The sequence below is a fragment of the Macrosteles quadrilineatus genome, unplaced genomic scaffold (assembly GCF_028750875.1).
Source record: "Macrosteles quadrilineatus isolate MER2022 unplaced genomic scaffold, UCM_ALF_1.0 Scaffold_5__1_contigs__length_97177068, whole genome shotgun sequence".
Lineage (NCBI taxonomy): Eukaryota > Metazoa > Arthropoda > Insecta > Hemiptera > Cicadellidae > Macrosteles > Macrosteles quadrilineatus.
Window position 1 is genome coordinate 56,151,968 of NW_026542598.1, and position 16,342 is coordinate 56,168,309.

The following is a 16,342-nucleotide window of genomic DNA, read 5'->3' on the forward strand; positions in this document are numbered from 1 at the left end:
CCGATTCCGCGTAACCGGGGATCAAAGTCTGGCGTCTGTGTGCAGGAAATGTGTCGGCAACTCGGCTGGGGCTCTAGTTACGCTGTATCGGCATATTGTCTACACGAGCGACGTAGTCTAGCACAGTGCAGTCAAGTCAATACTAGCCAATACTGTCAATGTGAAATGCGAGCATATTTGTTGTGTCGAGTTCACTCACACACATATAATGTGAACTTTATGTTCACCAGTCTCATACTGTGGAAAATTTACAATCGTAAATTCGCGTTGGTTACATTTTACTAACCATATGGTAAACAATAATACAAAATATTCTAATATGATGAAACCAAAGCACAGAAACTGAACCTAATGCACGGAATATTACGACCCTACATGTTACCACGATCATGTAATGTTGTACCATAGAATAAATATTTTCATCTATGGTTGTACTCAATGTGTATGCCACTCTATGAATCTGTTTGCATTTTTCGTGTGACATCGTTTACTTGACGTATTGACGATATGATTTTTAGAAATGGAGATTTGAAAATGTCCCGAAACTAGTAATCTAGTAGGTATAACAGATATAGTAGATCGACGACAACAGCAGCTATGTAACCTATATTATGGCAAAATAAAATCAAATTTGAAGTAAGAGTTCACTCACAAATAATGTCGTGATGTATTTGGAAATTTACGTTAACCAGTTAGCCTATGTTCAAACCTACAAATCGAAAATTTGCATTGGAGTTTTTGAAATCTTTGCTTAAATATTTACCTTGGTAAAAACCGTAAGTTTATACATAATAGAAAACAAGATTGGTGTTAGTTAATTTATTAATCGAATGTATCAAGGTAAACCGTATACAACATTTGTGTGTTAGATAGCTGAAAGAATTAAAAAATATCCTTCCTCTTCAAAGTCACTTTTCGTCCCGCACCACCCGTGCTCATTTTCCGACCTAGAACCATTAACTGGGCACACCACATGCTTCTCTTTCCAAATACTCTGAGCATAAGCAGATCTTTTAAAACAGAACACTTGAAACTTTGGAAAACATTTGTTTTGTACATAATAATCACGCACACAAATGCTAATGGTTTGGCGTGTCGCAATAGGGAAGACAAACCCTTCGTAGACTTTATCCACAGTACAGATGGACAAATCTGTTTGTATCGCTCGGAACAAAGCACATCTCACACCACTGGACCGCTTACTCACTCAGTCGCTCAATGCGATGTTTACATTGGACACACGAGTGTACGATAATGCGTCTCGTTGAGATAGCCGACCCTAGACCCCGACTGTGACAGCGACAACACCACCAAATAGTGTACAGAGTGTGTAGCAATATATCTACAAGCCACGTATCTGGAGAAAGTACCACACTTTCTGGGAGTTCGGGCGTTAACACAAAAAAGTTATGAAGTTTTTTTCGAGATCGCCAAGAAGTATATGACGCATAACTGCTAGAAAACGAGGGTTTGTCACTGTATAGTACGAAGCTTGCTCGTTTCCGAACAGCTATCCGAAAAGTTTCAATTTCTAATCTAGCGAAACGTATAATTTTGCCTGTTTCCTTACCCAAACACGGAGTTTCTGTTAAGCTCAACGGGAACACTAATGAGTGGGCCTATTTGTTGATAACGAGAAATATTTTTAAACCCTCTGACTTTTGAATAAATTTTAAACCATGTTATGGTAACTTTAAATAAAAATACATTTGAGAGAATGAAGTTTTGTGTGGTTATTTACATCGTGATCAAAAGTATTGTTTACTATCATCACTACTCGTCACCTCGTCACGAAAGATCCATTCGACGGCTGGATAGTTGCTTCCGCCTCCAGAAATGGGTCACTTTCGGGACTAGTGTAAAATATACTACAATAATCTGCAATACGGTATTTCGTTATAGGCCCTACTGCAGCGTAAACTGCCGCAACACATGCTTTGCGGCCGCGGGTATAAGCATTGACTATTGGGGAATTAAAATTATCAGCTGTAGATTGTTCTCCTTGTTAACATCCGCTGATTTTGCTGAATCATAATAGTTGTGATAAATAAATCGTGTCTTTATTATTTGTGTTACAATGCCAACACGTGTCGCATATGCTTCAATAACAAATATCCCTTTGAAAATATCTATAATATTAAAACGAAACAGTGTTTTTTTTATTTCACGATTCTGAATCAACAACTCGACGGATTTTCATGATTTTTGTGTTGAAAGAAAGATAATTTTGAAAACTAGGGAATGTCGAAGCCATAATTTTAGTTTAGGGTCCCAGTTTTTTAGAAATTAAGTTTTAATTTTTAAAACGTCTAGCAGCCGACGCTAAGATTCTAAACTAGCTTTTGTCATAAAATAATGTGCTTAACATAACAGCTGTAAACATTCAGCTTTTGTGTCACAAATTCAGCATTTGGATAAAAATGTAAAGACATACTTAGGGTTGACTTATTTATACTATGTGTAATGCTAATCATTGGTACGTTCAATTATTCTGTAAGAGTATGACAGATAAATTAAATATACATAGTAAAATACTAGGATGTTCTAATTATTTTTTAAAGCAATCTTTGTAATCTTCGATTTGTTTTAGAGCAATATAATTTGTTTTAACTAACAGCTGGTTAAATATAAACTATGGAACTATTAGGTTATTTTATTTACTCTCATTTTGTCATTGATTATAGGAAATAAGTAAGATTAGTAGAGATAATTAGACCACAGTTTAAAATAGTTTAGACCAAAATTAATTAAACCACAATACAAATCGAGGCTCTGTACACGAGTCAAAGGATAAATGAAATTTATTTTTACTGCTCCACTTTTCAAGGAAAGAATAGAAAAATAACAATGTTTACACGTTTTAATTCTTCATGGTAGCTTCTTGTTTACAATTAATGTGTGTCTGCTTTAACTTTGTTTGGATTAGGCCCAGAAATATTGATGTCATAAAAAGAAGATCAAGAATAATCAGGAATCACGATTCTAAATTACCACCACAACCTCAGCCGGGTTTTATACAAAGATAAACAGATGGATGACATAGATTGAACACAACGTCGACATTGACCTAGGATACAATTAATTAGACAAACCATCCTTTTATGAAATCGTGTTCAGTTGTGGTTACGTGAAAATATCACTTTTATTTAAACTATGAATATATTGTAGTTTAAATTAACTAATATGGGAAATTACGATGTACATTTATTCAATGAGGGTGGGTAATTATCAAGGATAGAACTGATAACGGTATGGATAATAAACATTGACAATTACGTCATTAGCTTTACTAGCGTGTTTACTTTTTATATTCCTGCTACATGTGACCAGTTCTTTTTTTCAAATGAATGTTATTTGAACCAAACAGCTGTTTCAAAAGAAACTGTTATTGATTTTACTTTTCTTTGTTTACACTTATTTATTTAGCTATTAATGCAATGAAATTTATATAAAGGATAGGTGTGACGATTAGTTTTGATGTTAGGACACCAAAGTTAAATTATGTGTACTGTGAATTTGATTGGATATTATCGTTTTATTTTAGGTCTTTTCTATTCAGACCTACTGGAAATTGTGTATAGTAGTTGTATTGTGGTGATAATAATTATGGAAGAGGCAGGTATGCTATGGAAGGTGGTATCGTTGACTAGGTCTATACACTTCTCAATTGACTATTACTCTCTCTACTGTATGCTACTTATAATCAGTGTGCGTCTGTGCGAATCTTATGCGATAATTTTAGTTTTATTGTTAAGTTATCGGATTTAAAATGCATATCGTATAGGCCTATGATGGAATAAAAAGATATTTGGTCACACAACATTTGTTTACAAGATGATTTTTCACATTAAAACTGCAAGAAACTTTGTCTTTATATGTGTAAACTAGCTGATCTGAATTGTACACGGTTTAAACTGACTACTGAATTCCCGTACGTAGGACGGGCTAACACCTCGTTTTTACTAAAAAAAAATTAAGAAATGTAAACCTATTTCATTTCAGTATTTTGAATTTGGATTTCATACTGCGTTGGGGCAGGATAACTAGCAGCATTTGGCTTTCCTAGACGGCCAAAACACGCAAAATATCTATTACTTATTTAATACGCAAGCAGGTTTTTTGTGACAATTACTCCTCCGAAACTACTGAACCGATTGACATGTTTTTGGTGTCATTGGAAAGAGCTTAACTTGAAGTTGTGCAGGAAACTTTCTTTTTAGGGAAATAATTAGAGAGTTAGGCCCTAGGGCCCTTAAAAGGTTCGTATTTCTCCATAAGATTAACATGGGAAGCAAAAATTGTTATGAAACTCCAGCTGTTGTCAGAAATTAAATAGTAATAAATGGTCTCCATGGAAGCATGAGAAAATTCACAATGTTTACCTTTGCTTTGACATTTAAATGTAAACAACCAGAACTGTCAAATGCCTATTTCACATTTTCAGACAGCTGATAAAAAAAAAAATAATAAAATACTTTACACAACTATGTGGTAGGTGTATTTAATCTTAAACTTAATGATGGATTATTTATTCTAAATATATTTCAATGATTATGAAACTGATTGTTTCCCGTTGCGAAGCACGGGTACAGCAACTAGTTTGAATAAATCTATAACAGTTGTTTATTTGTGTGGTAAAATAAGACGAAGGGCGTTTTGGGGTTATTTATACCGATAAACAATGTACAATATTTTGGTTTTGTGATTCAGTAAGCTTAGTAGCATTTAACGAGAAGTTTAGTGCATTATGACGAAATATATAGTTCATCACACATGGCTAATTGCTTTAATAAACTTTAGTTCGTCTAACTTTTCTGATGAACTTTTTTCTTTGCGTTTTTTATAATTAAAACGTGATCATTGGAAAACGGTTCTACTAAATTTTGAATTGGGGGAGAGGGGTGATTCTCGATACACCCGAAAATTCACGCTGAAAGTGAGCCATAATGTATGGAAACGTTTTAAAGCACTATCCAAACCTCAAATTCAAGGGTAAAAAAATGTCGCTAAAAAGTTTTATTCTTTATTTCTCTTAATTTTTACCAAAGAAATCACTACTTAAATTATGTCCCCATCTTTTTTAACACCCTGTATACTCCCGAAAACTATACCACAATTATACCTACTCAGCGAAAGTCCAAAAACCTAAAATGCAGAATGAATCGTAAAGACTTAAAACCTAAAATATTAGTACCGCTTAAAACTACCTTTAAAAGTGCATTCCAACAAAGACTTCACTAATTTTATGCATGCGGATTTTGCCAGTCAGTGCGTAGTTATCGTCTGAAAATCTCCAAATGTCACGACAGGGCAATGTTCAGTTACTGTTATCACCAAACCCTACATTGGCAATGAAACTACAAGGTCTGAACACCCATCAAGGCGGGGACACACTTGTCATACACTTTTCCGATCCTACTACGATCCGATTTGCGGGATTCCAGAAGGATCGGTGCGGGATCGGAGGGGGTGAACACACATGTCATACACGCTTCCGACCCATGCCCGATTTCCTCCACCGGTCGATCAACACTTGCCTGTCTGATTTGTAAACTACGTGCAGCAGAAGGTGGTAAACATGTTCAAAAACTTTGGACTTCGGGATTCAGCCATGATGGCGGTTTGTCTAGATGAAGAGGAAGAAAGTCAGACATCTCTGAAGGGCAGTGGAAAACAAAGAATTTGGGTTCATTCTGTATGGAAAGAAAGTTAGGTGGTTTACTTAAGTGTCCATCTTATATATTAAGCACATTGGGTTTTCTCTCTCGAGTTCGTTTGGCTCTTCTACCCGTCCGATTTTCATGATCGAGGTCTCAAATTGAAGGTATGCACGCACAGATTTCACATCAAGCATCGTCATATATTTATCTTAAACCATTATTCTTAAATCTTAAGAATAAAGGTGATTTTTAAGAAACAACCCATCCTGCATCCGACAAACGAATAGACTGCAGTGTCGGTGCGTGATCGGAACCAAAATCGGAGTAGGATCGGAGTATGACATGACGCGTGTCGGAGAGGTGTGAACAACGGCGTTCAATGTTATGTACCATTCCCCTCTCCGACAGTCGTACCGCAGTATGATCGGAGTCGGATCGGAAGGGTGTATGACAAGTGTGTCCCCGCCTTCAAACGTCAAGCTTTGCCGGTATATCCACGACCGCGAGCCAACCGGCGATTGAGTCTCTCCCATTCTGCAAATACAATTCGTTTCTAAACATTGTAACACGTGATATTCGTCAAATCCGGACTGTAGACACAAACTAAAACACTTGCAAACCACTACAAACTCAAATATTTATTGATTTAAATTGTCAAGAGAATGGGAATCTCACAAGGTGTTTGCGATCGCGGTAAACAATCACGACGAGCGACGTTGCCGTGATCGCGGGTAGGTAATCACGACAGCTGTGATTCTGGAGTAAAAAGATTAAAGGCTTCATAGATATTGTAGGGAAATATTTACTGCAAATGGGTTTAAAAGAGAATTATAGCTGTAATACGGGGTAAGAACGTGCTTATAAAATTAAGGGTTTTCTCTGATCTCTGTAACAACGCAACTCTTTGCACCCATGGAAAAGTCTTAGATCTCCCTTGAGCCCAAAAATGGTTTCTGTTATAGTTTCATTCATCAATTGGTTGTATGAACCAATTCACAACAAACTATCCAAAACAATAACTTTATTCTGGATATTTTCGAAGAACGAGTAGGCCAAAAAAATTTAAAACTCAGGAGTTTTAAAGAACTTTTCTCTCCACAGGTTTGTGATAGTCTGCAGGGAAAGGAATTAAAACCGGTTTCTATAAGTGAAATTTTAAGTAAAAAATCAATACTAAATGTTTACAAATAATTTAAGTATCATTAATATTAGACTTGTGTTTCTGGAACATCGTATGCTGATAAATTAAGTACGAGAGTTTACGTATTGGAAAGTAGTAATCTTGTGCCTAAAGTAGTCAACAAACATGTCCCTCCTTCTTTTTGAAGGTATAGTACTCAATCTGTTAAATGGAAAGGGCAACTCTCAAACTTAGCTAAGAACTTTAACCTTAACTCTAAGTGGCTTGCTTGCCAAACCACCGATTTAAATATTTATAAAGCTGTTATTCACCTTTTAGAGAGGGAGATAAATCAAGCTAGATACAAGATTAAATTTTCTTGGCAATCTCAGATTTTTTTTCAAACCTAAACTATAAATCTAACACAGTACCACAGACAATATAATACTTTAATGTTATTCCATTGTCTGTGACAGTACATTGTAAGAAGACCCTGGTCCCCTTTTAGATCAGTCACCCTGTCAAACATATTTTAACACATAAACTTGTATCAAAAGTGCATAGTTTTCTGTATACATGTAATTTTACTAATAACCTTTAAGATAGGTTTGGAGATACAACTTGAAACTTGGAGCAATTTCCAAGTGTGTATCAAAGATTTTGTAATTATTAAATACTAGCTTTACCATAACATTTCAAAATAGCCAAAAACTTCAACCAGATTTAGTTATACAAATTTCAGTAAAATAGTTTTAAGATGTAAAAATTTTGTATTGTGTGTAAAGATGTTTGTAGTTTAGACATGGTAAAAGCTATACCTAAACAAAAATGTAATATGCACATGATCTTTAACTATTTGGGGACCATGCAATGTTTCAGGTTTATAGATTGAATGGATAGTAAAACCTTACTAATAACTCAATAGTTAACAGCAGACAGGATGCAACTTTAGCTGGCTTTGTCTTATTAGTGCATTCGACTTATCAAACTATTTTTTTCAGTATTAGATTCAATTGTTGAATATTGTGTTGAACAATTTTGTTGAAGTAAGTTGAATATTCAAGATTGTTTACTCAATATTAGAGATACCAGTGTAAGTAATAAATGTATATGTACAATTTGTCTGTTATGTATTCATTTATTAAAAGTCATCAAAAATTTCAATGTTCTTGATAGCTCGAGATTTGTTGAGTCCATAAATTGTGGAACTAGTGAGGTTTACTGTGTAGTAAACTTTAGAGATGTACACAAACTAGATGAGATTTATATGCACCACACATCATGCTGCTTATTTTCTGAATGATTGGTGAGTGTGAATAGAGATGACAGCTTTATTGCTGACTAGATCGGCTCTCTAGTCATGACCATTTAATAGCCAAATGACCAAGAAAGGATAGCTGGTCTAGTTTCAAATCATAAAACAGCTTCTAACTGTTCTTAGGATGGAACCAGCACATGTTTATATTGTAAAATATGTTAGTCTGGATGCGAGATAAAAATCTACAAAACAACAAGGGACGGAACACTTACATTTCGTGCATCCGAAGCAAAAAAAAACGACTATTAACTTTTCAAATTGAAGAACAACTTTGCTGTTAGCATACATTTCAACCAACATATAAGTATACAAGGCACAGCCCATACCCCCTTTTTTGTGATGACCACCAAGCTGCCGTTTACAGTTTATAGATTGTATCTCCAAGAGCACAGTTTTGCCCACATGTTACACACTGTCCAACTATCAATGGTGTCATCTCCATTCTCTGCTATTTTTACTGCCCTCGATATTAAAAATATTCACCGTACAATAAGACCTGGTAATACATCAAAGGAGTAATCATATTTGGTTGCTTATTTTTTCTGACTGAGGATACTAACATGGATAAAACCATACTCCCTTATTAGATTTGTCATCCTAATGGATCGGAGACGATTTTATTGCTAGTTCCGTAGGTGCTTTGTAAGGGCCCTGTAAGGGCCGTGTTTTGTTTACAATTTGTTTCTTGTTATTTCAGTAATTTAAAACCTCATTTAAACAACAACAAAAATCGATCTAATCATAAACAATAACTCATCCTCTAGTTATATTTAAAAAAAACCACAAATCATCAAATTAACCCTAAAATAATAGAAACAAAATGTTGTCGGCACTAGAAATCCGAGTCACCAACACGAACTAGACACGAAAAACAGCTTCAAAATTTACAATGTGATGAGAAGTCTACTTGTGTTGGTTAGTCTATGATAGCCTAGTAAATAGCAGAAATAATAACTCATGTATGAGATTCTTCAAAAGTCAACTCTTTGATTTTTTTTTAATAATTTATCCCCATAACTATTTTTAAGAATTCTGCAGAAGCATTGACTATGGTGTAAACATCCCATTCTAATGTAATGTAATTGATTTTGGCCACCAACAGTGTTCTAATGGCAATAACTGATTTAGACTTTTTAACCAGTCAAAGTGAAAGGACAACTTACTGTAAGCTATAGCATCTTTTATGTCACATCAATCATCAAAAATATTGAAAACCAAGCAAGAAAATTGAATTATAACACTCAGTGATAGGGTTGTTCAATGATTTATCTAATTGAATGAAAAATTTGATACAGCTCGTTCATATAGATGGGATATCTACCTCAGTATCCAAAGGGCAATATCTAAACATACAAAATATACAGTTCAAATAGTTTTGGCTGCGCTCTACCCGTCTGGCGCACGCAAATGCAAAGGTTTTAGTTCTTACTGTTTGTAGCCCCTATGAACCGATTTAAAAGATCTTGGTGACATATTTTTTGTTAAATATTATTGTAGTTTTGCCGTTTTATTTTATTTTTTTTTTTTTTTGATAATTTAAAAAATGTTGGGTTTAAAGGTTGGTAAAAATGTTTAAAAGCTTTTTTATCAAAATCCTGTTATCATTGTGTCTAGAAGTTCAAAATAATCATCATATATTTAGAAAATGTTTATTATAATTGTAAAGTAAGAAAATATACCACATTTTAAATGCAATGGAAAATTTAACTTATTAAGAGCATTTTAAATATTATAGAAGCATTACAAATAAAAAGGTTAATTTCTTCAAAGATTAAAAAAAAAGTTATTAGTAAAAAAAACAATCATATCAAATAAATACAGTATAAAGAAAGTTAATTACTGTAGTACTAATTAGTCACCTAAGGCCTGAGACAAAACTATTACTTACCGTCTGCGACTAGTCTTTGAACTATGTTCACCATATCTTTGGTTTCTTTCACGTAAAACTGGCAATCGAGATCGTGGGGCATTCTTAAATCTGAATCGAAATGTCAAGGAACAACTCATATTGAACAAGAGCAAAAACTATACCAAGCAAAGGCTACCGATATTGAACGCCTTTCTTAAAAGTATCACAAACACATGTCATAAGATTAATCAACCAACATGCAAATAGTGTTATACATAATCTAATAGAAATGTTTTATATGATTAATTCAGCTGTCATTAAAATGGCAAATGTAGTGTGATATAATAATTACCTCATGGCTGAAGTAATCAAATGAGTACAACTTATACAACAGACTCTCTTTGATTGTCTAATATAAATCCATTTTGTAGTTGACAATTACTAGTATAGGATGCAACTTGATCACTAGTTTACGACGTTATAATCTCAAAACAGATGTGTAGCACTTAGGACTTAAACTTTAAAATCTAAGGGGATAACAATTGCTAAAACATTCAAAAATTACCTAGGAGTAAACATGACTAGCACTAAACTTATTTAAATCTTTGTAAATTATACTTTTGACATGCGGAAAATGCATGCATAGTTGGCCAAAGTATGTTCAGGCACGGCACAATTTGAGGCAAAGCACAGTAGAACACTGTTCTGGCACCTCTTTCTTGAATAGAACTACTATGTTTCTTTAAAATTATTATTTGGAGAAAAAATTACCAACTGACGCTACTGTTTTAATATTTTTTTACTGCACCATCTTTAAGTGTGAGAGAAAACAAGTGAGATGCTCCCCTCTCTTCCCCCCGTAGGTTTAGATGTTGATCAGAAAGACAATTTGTAATTGGTTTATAGTAAAAAAAGCTACGGTACTCGTTTCATTTTCAAGAATTATGGGGGATAAAGTTTTATATGCACAAATAGAGGATCCAAAATATTCATAACATGAAACAAAATTTTTCATTGAGGCTAAAAGATGTTTTTATTTTTACCATGGTCGCTACCATTCAATTGAGACAAAAACGCACACAAACAGAAACTGATACATTAGTTAAATTTGTGTAAAACTTAGAAATTCATGTAAATCTCTAAATTCAAGGCATAAATAGAACTATTACTTTTTGAGCTCAGATAACTTGATAACTTGTTCCTTGTTTCATTATTGTGGCCAGTAATTTCCCGACCAAAATTTCCCGATTGTATAATACTCATCCCTGTCTGTCTGACACAAAGAAATTATCATGTACAGGTTTTAGTTAGACTATATACATCGATGGTTTTAGCATTAAAAGAAATAAATCCTAATTGTTGTTGTTTTATTTTCAATACACGTTATCAAATAATTCAATAGTTTAATATTATGGTAATTTGGTTCAGATCAGAGGCTTGTCTTTGTGGGAATTAATAAGTGAAAAACAAACGATTCTTGTTTACTATGGTCTAGAGATAAATATAATCCACTTTTAAGCCAAAAAAGCTTTTTGTAAATTAGTATTGATCACTCCAAATTCATTTAATTTATGTCCATTATTATTTTAACAAGGACAGGTAAATAAAAAGAGAAACGCCCTGAATACTAGAGACATTAATATGCCAAAATTAAACTTATTTATTTAAAAAATAAAAATAATTTACTAAACGAGTCTCAATAGTAAAAAAAATTGTTACCCATAGATTATCCGCAACAATTTCAATAATTCCAAATAAAACCCCCGTTTTAACTTTACTGATTTTAACTGAGAAAGTTAAATATTGTTCAGTTATCTAGAAATTTTGGATCTGAAGAAAGTTTTTAAAACAACACTAATGAACAAAGGCCCTACAATTTTTTTTTATATTTTACTGTAATTGAAAAAACACTAAAAAGTTTACATTTTGATTACTGCTGACTTTTAGAAAATACCTAATTATTTAGAAAATATCTTTTAAATTGGCAAAAATTAGATCATTTTCTCAAAACAGTTTTCTGCTGTGACCCCAAAACATATTATGGTCAATGAATAAACATATTAAGCAAGCAAGTGTAATTACTGTAATTATTGTAAAAGTTGGGTACCTTACAAGCCAGATGTTTCAACGTGGTAGACTGAGAGCAGCTCAAGCTCTGGTGTTAGTGCAACTAGACTAACTACACCAGTCACATGGACTAGGAACACAGACCTAAACTGCCAGCTAAGCACTAAGATATCACACGTTCTGAAAACATCTCACTCCTACCATGTCTGTCTGAACTAAACAGATGTTTATGTTGGCAAAACTGCATCATTTCCATACCTCAGAATATGTTTTTACTGTATAGACTTCCTAGTTAGCTTTAGTGAGCCAAATTAACATTGTTTATTCTATATTATGTAATCTGTAGTTTTTTTTATTGATGGTTATGTATGTAAAGAAGGCATAACAGATTTACCCTACTGTTTTTACTGAATAAAAATAGTTCAGTTTAACATTTGAAAAATAAAAATTCAAATATTTGTGGTTTCAGAAACATTGGAATTGGTACCACCATTGATTTTGTCTTACTTAGAGATTATTTTCTAAATGAATGTTATTGGTAGGTCTCTCTAATCTGACCATTCTGAGCCATCTAAACATTTTATCTTATGTTTAAATAAACATGGACTGTTGTGAAATTTTAGACCATTGTTTACCAAAACAGAATTGTTGCTTTATTACTCAGATTATTTGTTGCCCTTGTTTCTTGGTGGTACAAGCAGGCAGTGTAAAACCATTGATTTTTTTATGTTTTTTTTTTATATTTAATTTAACAACATTATTTGTTACACAATCACTCTTACAATTACAAATACAATTACATTTAAATTTTGTTAATTTAATTAATATTATTCAAGTTTCTTAAGCGAACATTTCATGAAATTAAATAAGACTAAGATTATTCAATAAAAAAAATCACTAACTATCAATATAAAAACATTTTATATTTTACATAAAGATCTACCAAACTTATTAGGTTATTTTTAGTAAAGTAATCTTTTAAAGTAATCTTCCACATACAGTAATTGATTTTTAAATATTCTCAGTTGGCAACTCAATATCCCCAACCTTGAAATCTCGAATTCCTTGATATCTCGATTTTGTGTATTAAAATCCCTTGAAATTCTGATAAATTACAATGTTAAAAGTACCTCTATAAGTTGAAGGTTTAAAATAATATTTATGTAAGGTATTTAAATATCTATATTTAAATATTATAATTTCTAAAGTACTTTTTTTGTCGTTAGGCTATAACTTCCTGAATTCTTCACCAATTTCCATAAATGAGGTGTCATTTTAAAGTTTTTTTTTACCCACTACACCAGAAAAATATACAAATCACTGATTTTTAGTAGTTTTATGTAAAAACTGTCTATTATATCGGTCTGCAAGTGATTAAGACTTAACATGTTTATTTACGTTATTCGATCAGCTGAAACACGTGAATCAAATTAATCAAAACAAACATTTTTATTCACTTCTCAAATCCAATTGATTTGTTTTTATTTCATCCATAACGACCAACATACTTAGTGCTTTCTACAATAAATAACCCTGGAGATGAAATCAGATTATTCACTTTTAAAAAGTCTACCAAACAAGAACAACTCAAAAGTAAGTACCCGCATGGATTCTTTAGCTTATATATCTCTTTATTTACGACATAGCCTTCATTTAGACATACCGGTGCTTAACAACCATTTTATTCATATTTAAAAATACCATCCAAAAGGAAACGGTTTATTTCAGTTGGATCGGTTCTTTACCAAGGGACATACAACGCTCTGTTGTATCTGTTAGAATTTTTAAACTCATTTAGCCCTTTAGGTTTGTCACCTCAAAAACCCATGCTAAAAAGAACTCTCATGTTGATGAGAAACATAGGCAGGGTCCAAGATTAGTTGTAGTTCACTTGGGCACCAACACAATCAAAGTCAAGTTGGCTAACTCCGGTCAAACTGTCATACTACGCAATAGTCCTTAATCCTTTCAAAGTGACTAAGAAGGAATTTCCCGTAAAAGTTACCTTTGTCATGACTTTAAATAAGGCACGTGGACAGACGCTAATGAAGTAAGTTGATGGACAGCCATCAACTCAAAAATCTTATATGGCCATATTACTTCAAACATGTTCAAAGAGGTCCTGTAAACATGTAAAACCTAGGTAAATAACTTAACATTATATTTTGAAAAAATTAATTATCTAAAATGTAAACTCACATCTGATTCTGAGTAAGGACCCATACTTGTATCAACGATGCACTTACTACGCATTATTAACTGTATGTTGTGTACTTCAATGAGTGGGATTTGAGAAGGATTCTAAGTCATAAATGAATCAGCTCTTTGCTATGATACTGCATTGGTTTTAACATAGACAAATAGAATTAAATATAGACCGGTTATATAGTGCTTCGGTTAGCATAAGTTCTGGCGTTCACCGCTGGGAGCACCGTATGTGGCGCACGAGATACGTAACTACATTGCACTCGCAGCAGTGCACGCCAGAACTTATGCTAACCGCAGCACTGCTGACGGTCTATATTTTTAATTCCATTTGTCTATGGCTTTAATTCATATTTAACCCAATATACTAGTTAACTCTAGTACCTATGATACTCTGGTCCTGAACTCCATCTATTTTCTTGGCTTCAAATTTTTATATCACATGGGAAGTCTATTCTGTGTATAGTCAATGGTTAGGCCTATACTCAACCTCTCTCTAACTTGAATCTCCCCATTATCGAGCCTCAATAACTGGAAGTTTACCTTTATACAATTTTCACGATGTAACTAAGTAACTCAAAGTTTTGCAATACAGTGCAAGTCAGCTGTGATTTTAATTCCTGCCCAGAAATGAAAAAAACTAGGCTACGGTACTTTGTCTGTTTGGCAATGGCTAGTAAATTTGCCAGTTATTGAGATTTTTTTGTACGTGTCTATCTCATGTCCTCAATTAAGTGTAAGTGTAAAACCTTGACACACGGTGAAAAAAAAATGATTGTAAGGCAGTTGACGATGAATTAAAGAAAAAAGGCAAAAACGCCAGTAAATTTGTAATTCTGCCAAACACTTTATCCCCTATTTTGAACCTATTGTGAAAGTATCAGGCTGAAGGTGAATTAATCAATAAGAAAAGATGTAGTCCTAAGAATGGTGAGTTTAAAGACTTGGGAACAAATGAGTTTTAACGTTTCGAGAAAACAATTTTCCTATATCAGGACCGATTTTGCAAGAGGAGGCCATTCAGTAGCTAGCCTACATATAAAATAGCTTGAGGTTTATTTCTAAAGGGTTTGATTGTAAAAGTCGAGTTATAAAATTTGTAACATCCTTGTCAGTAACCCAACAACTCGGTACATGTCAAATTTTCGGTACAGCACCTCCATGAATAGAACAACTCGACTTATATCATACCCACTTCAGATTTGAGATAATAATTAAAGTCCTACTACGGTATATATTTTAGGTCTAAGATAGGCCTACAAACTAATATATTATGTGTTTGCATAGTGATTGCTAAAACCACTCACAACTTTTGAAAGTCGAAGTAAAAACATAGGTACTAATTTCAGTTTAAATATAAGTTCTTGCGCTTTATGCTGACATATAGGGAACAAATTTCAACATTTAAAAAGTTGATATGAGATTTATAACGGTAGATAGTAGACTTATTAAAACTCATCTGTTAGCATAAAGTTTTCTACAGTAAAGTTAAACAGTTTTTATCCATAAGTGGTTTACGTATTTATACTTCTTTTTCTTTTCTTGATGTTCAAATGTGAGAATGTCGGCATAACAAAATATTGGTTGGTACGGTAGTGAAAATGTCAACCGGTGGAGTAGGTCTTTAGAAAACTGTCCAATAAGTTGCAGTACGTCAGTAGAAACCAAAATTGATTCATTCAGTTTGAATTGACTACTCGACTCTCATAAGTTACCTAGGACGGGCCAACAGTTCATAGGCCTATATGTTAAAATCGTGATACTGTTATTATAGGGTTGCCATATGTTTTTATGTTAAAAAGAGAAAATTTTTGGTCACCAGAAGACTGCCCCCAGACAACTACCCCCCCCCCCCCCCCAAGCAGGTACCTACGTCATGTTGACGTCAGAGATGGGGGGGGGCAGTTTTCCAGTAACGGAAACTCAAGTTTTGTTGTCAAACTGTTCTAAACTAACCTAACCTTAACTTGCCAACCAAACTTGCTGTAACAATTTGAAATTCTGTTTAATATTCCCCACATGCCATTCTGTTATCCAACGGAATTACTCAAATTTAAATTACAATTAGGGCTACATAGCATAATATTTTGCTAAGGGGGTAGTATTCCAGGTGCGGACACGGC

At 33.5% G+C, this 16,342-nt stretch overlaps 1 protein-coding gene across 2 annotated transcripts in view; it reads right to left on the minus strand.

The window, feature by feature from the left end:
- The window catches only part of LOC128995994 (RNA-binding protein fusilli), a 113,662-nt gene that overhangs the window by 28,900 nt on the left and 68,420 nt on the right, over positions 1–16,342 (minus strand). For both annotated transcript variants that reach the window (XM_054421099.1, XM_054421100.1), the window contains exon 5: positions 9,987–10,076. In XM_054421099.1, coding sequence (XP_054277074.1) covers positions 9,987–10,076 — 90 coding nt within the window. The remainder of the gene's footprint in view (positions 1–9,986; positions 10,077–16,342) is intronic.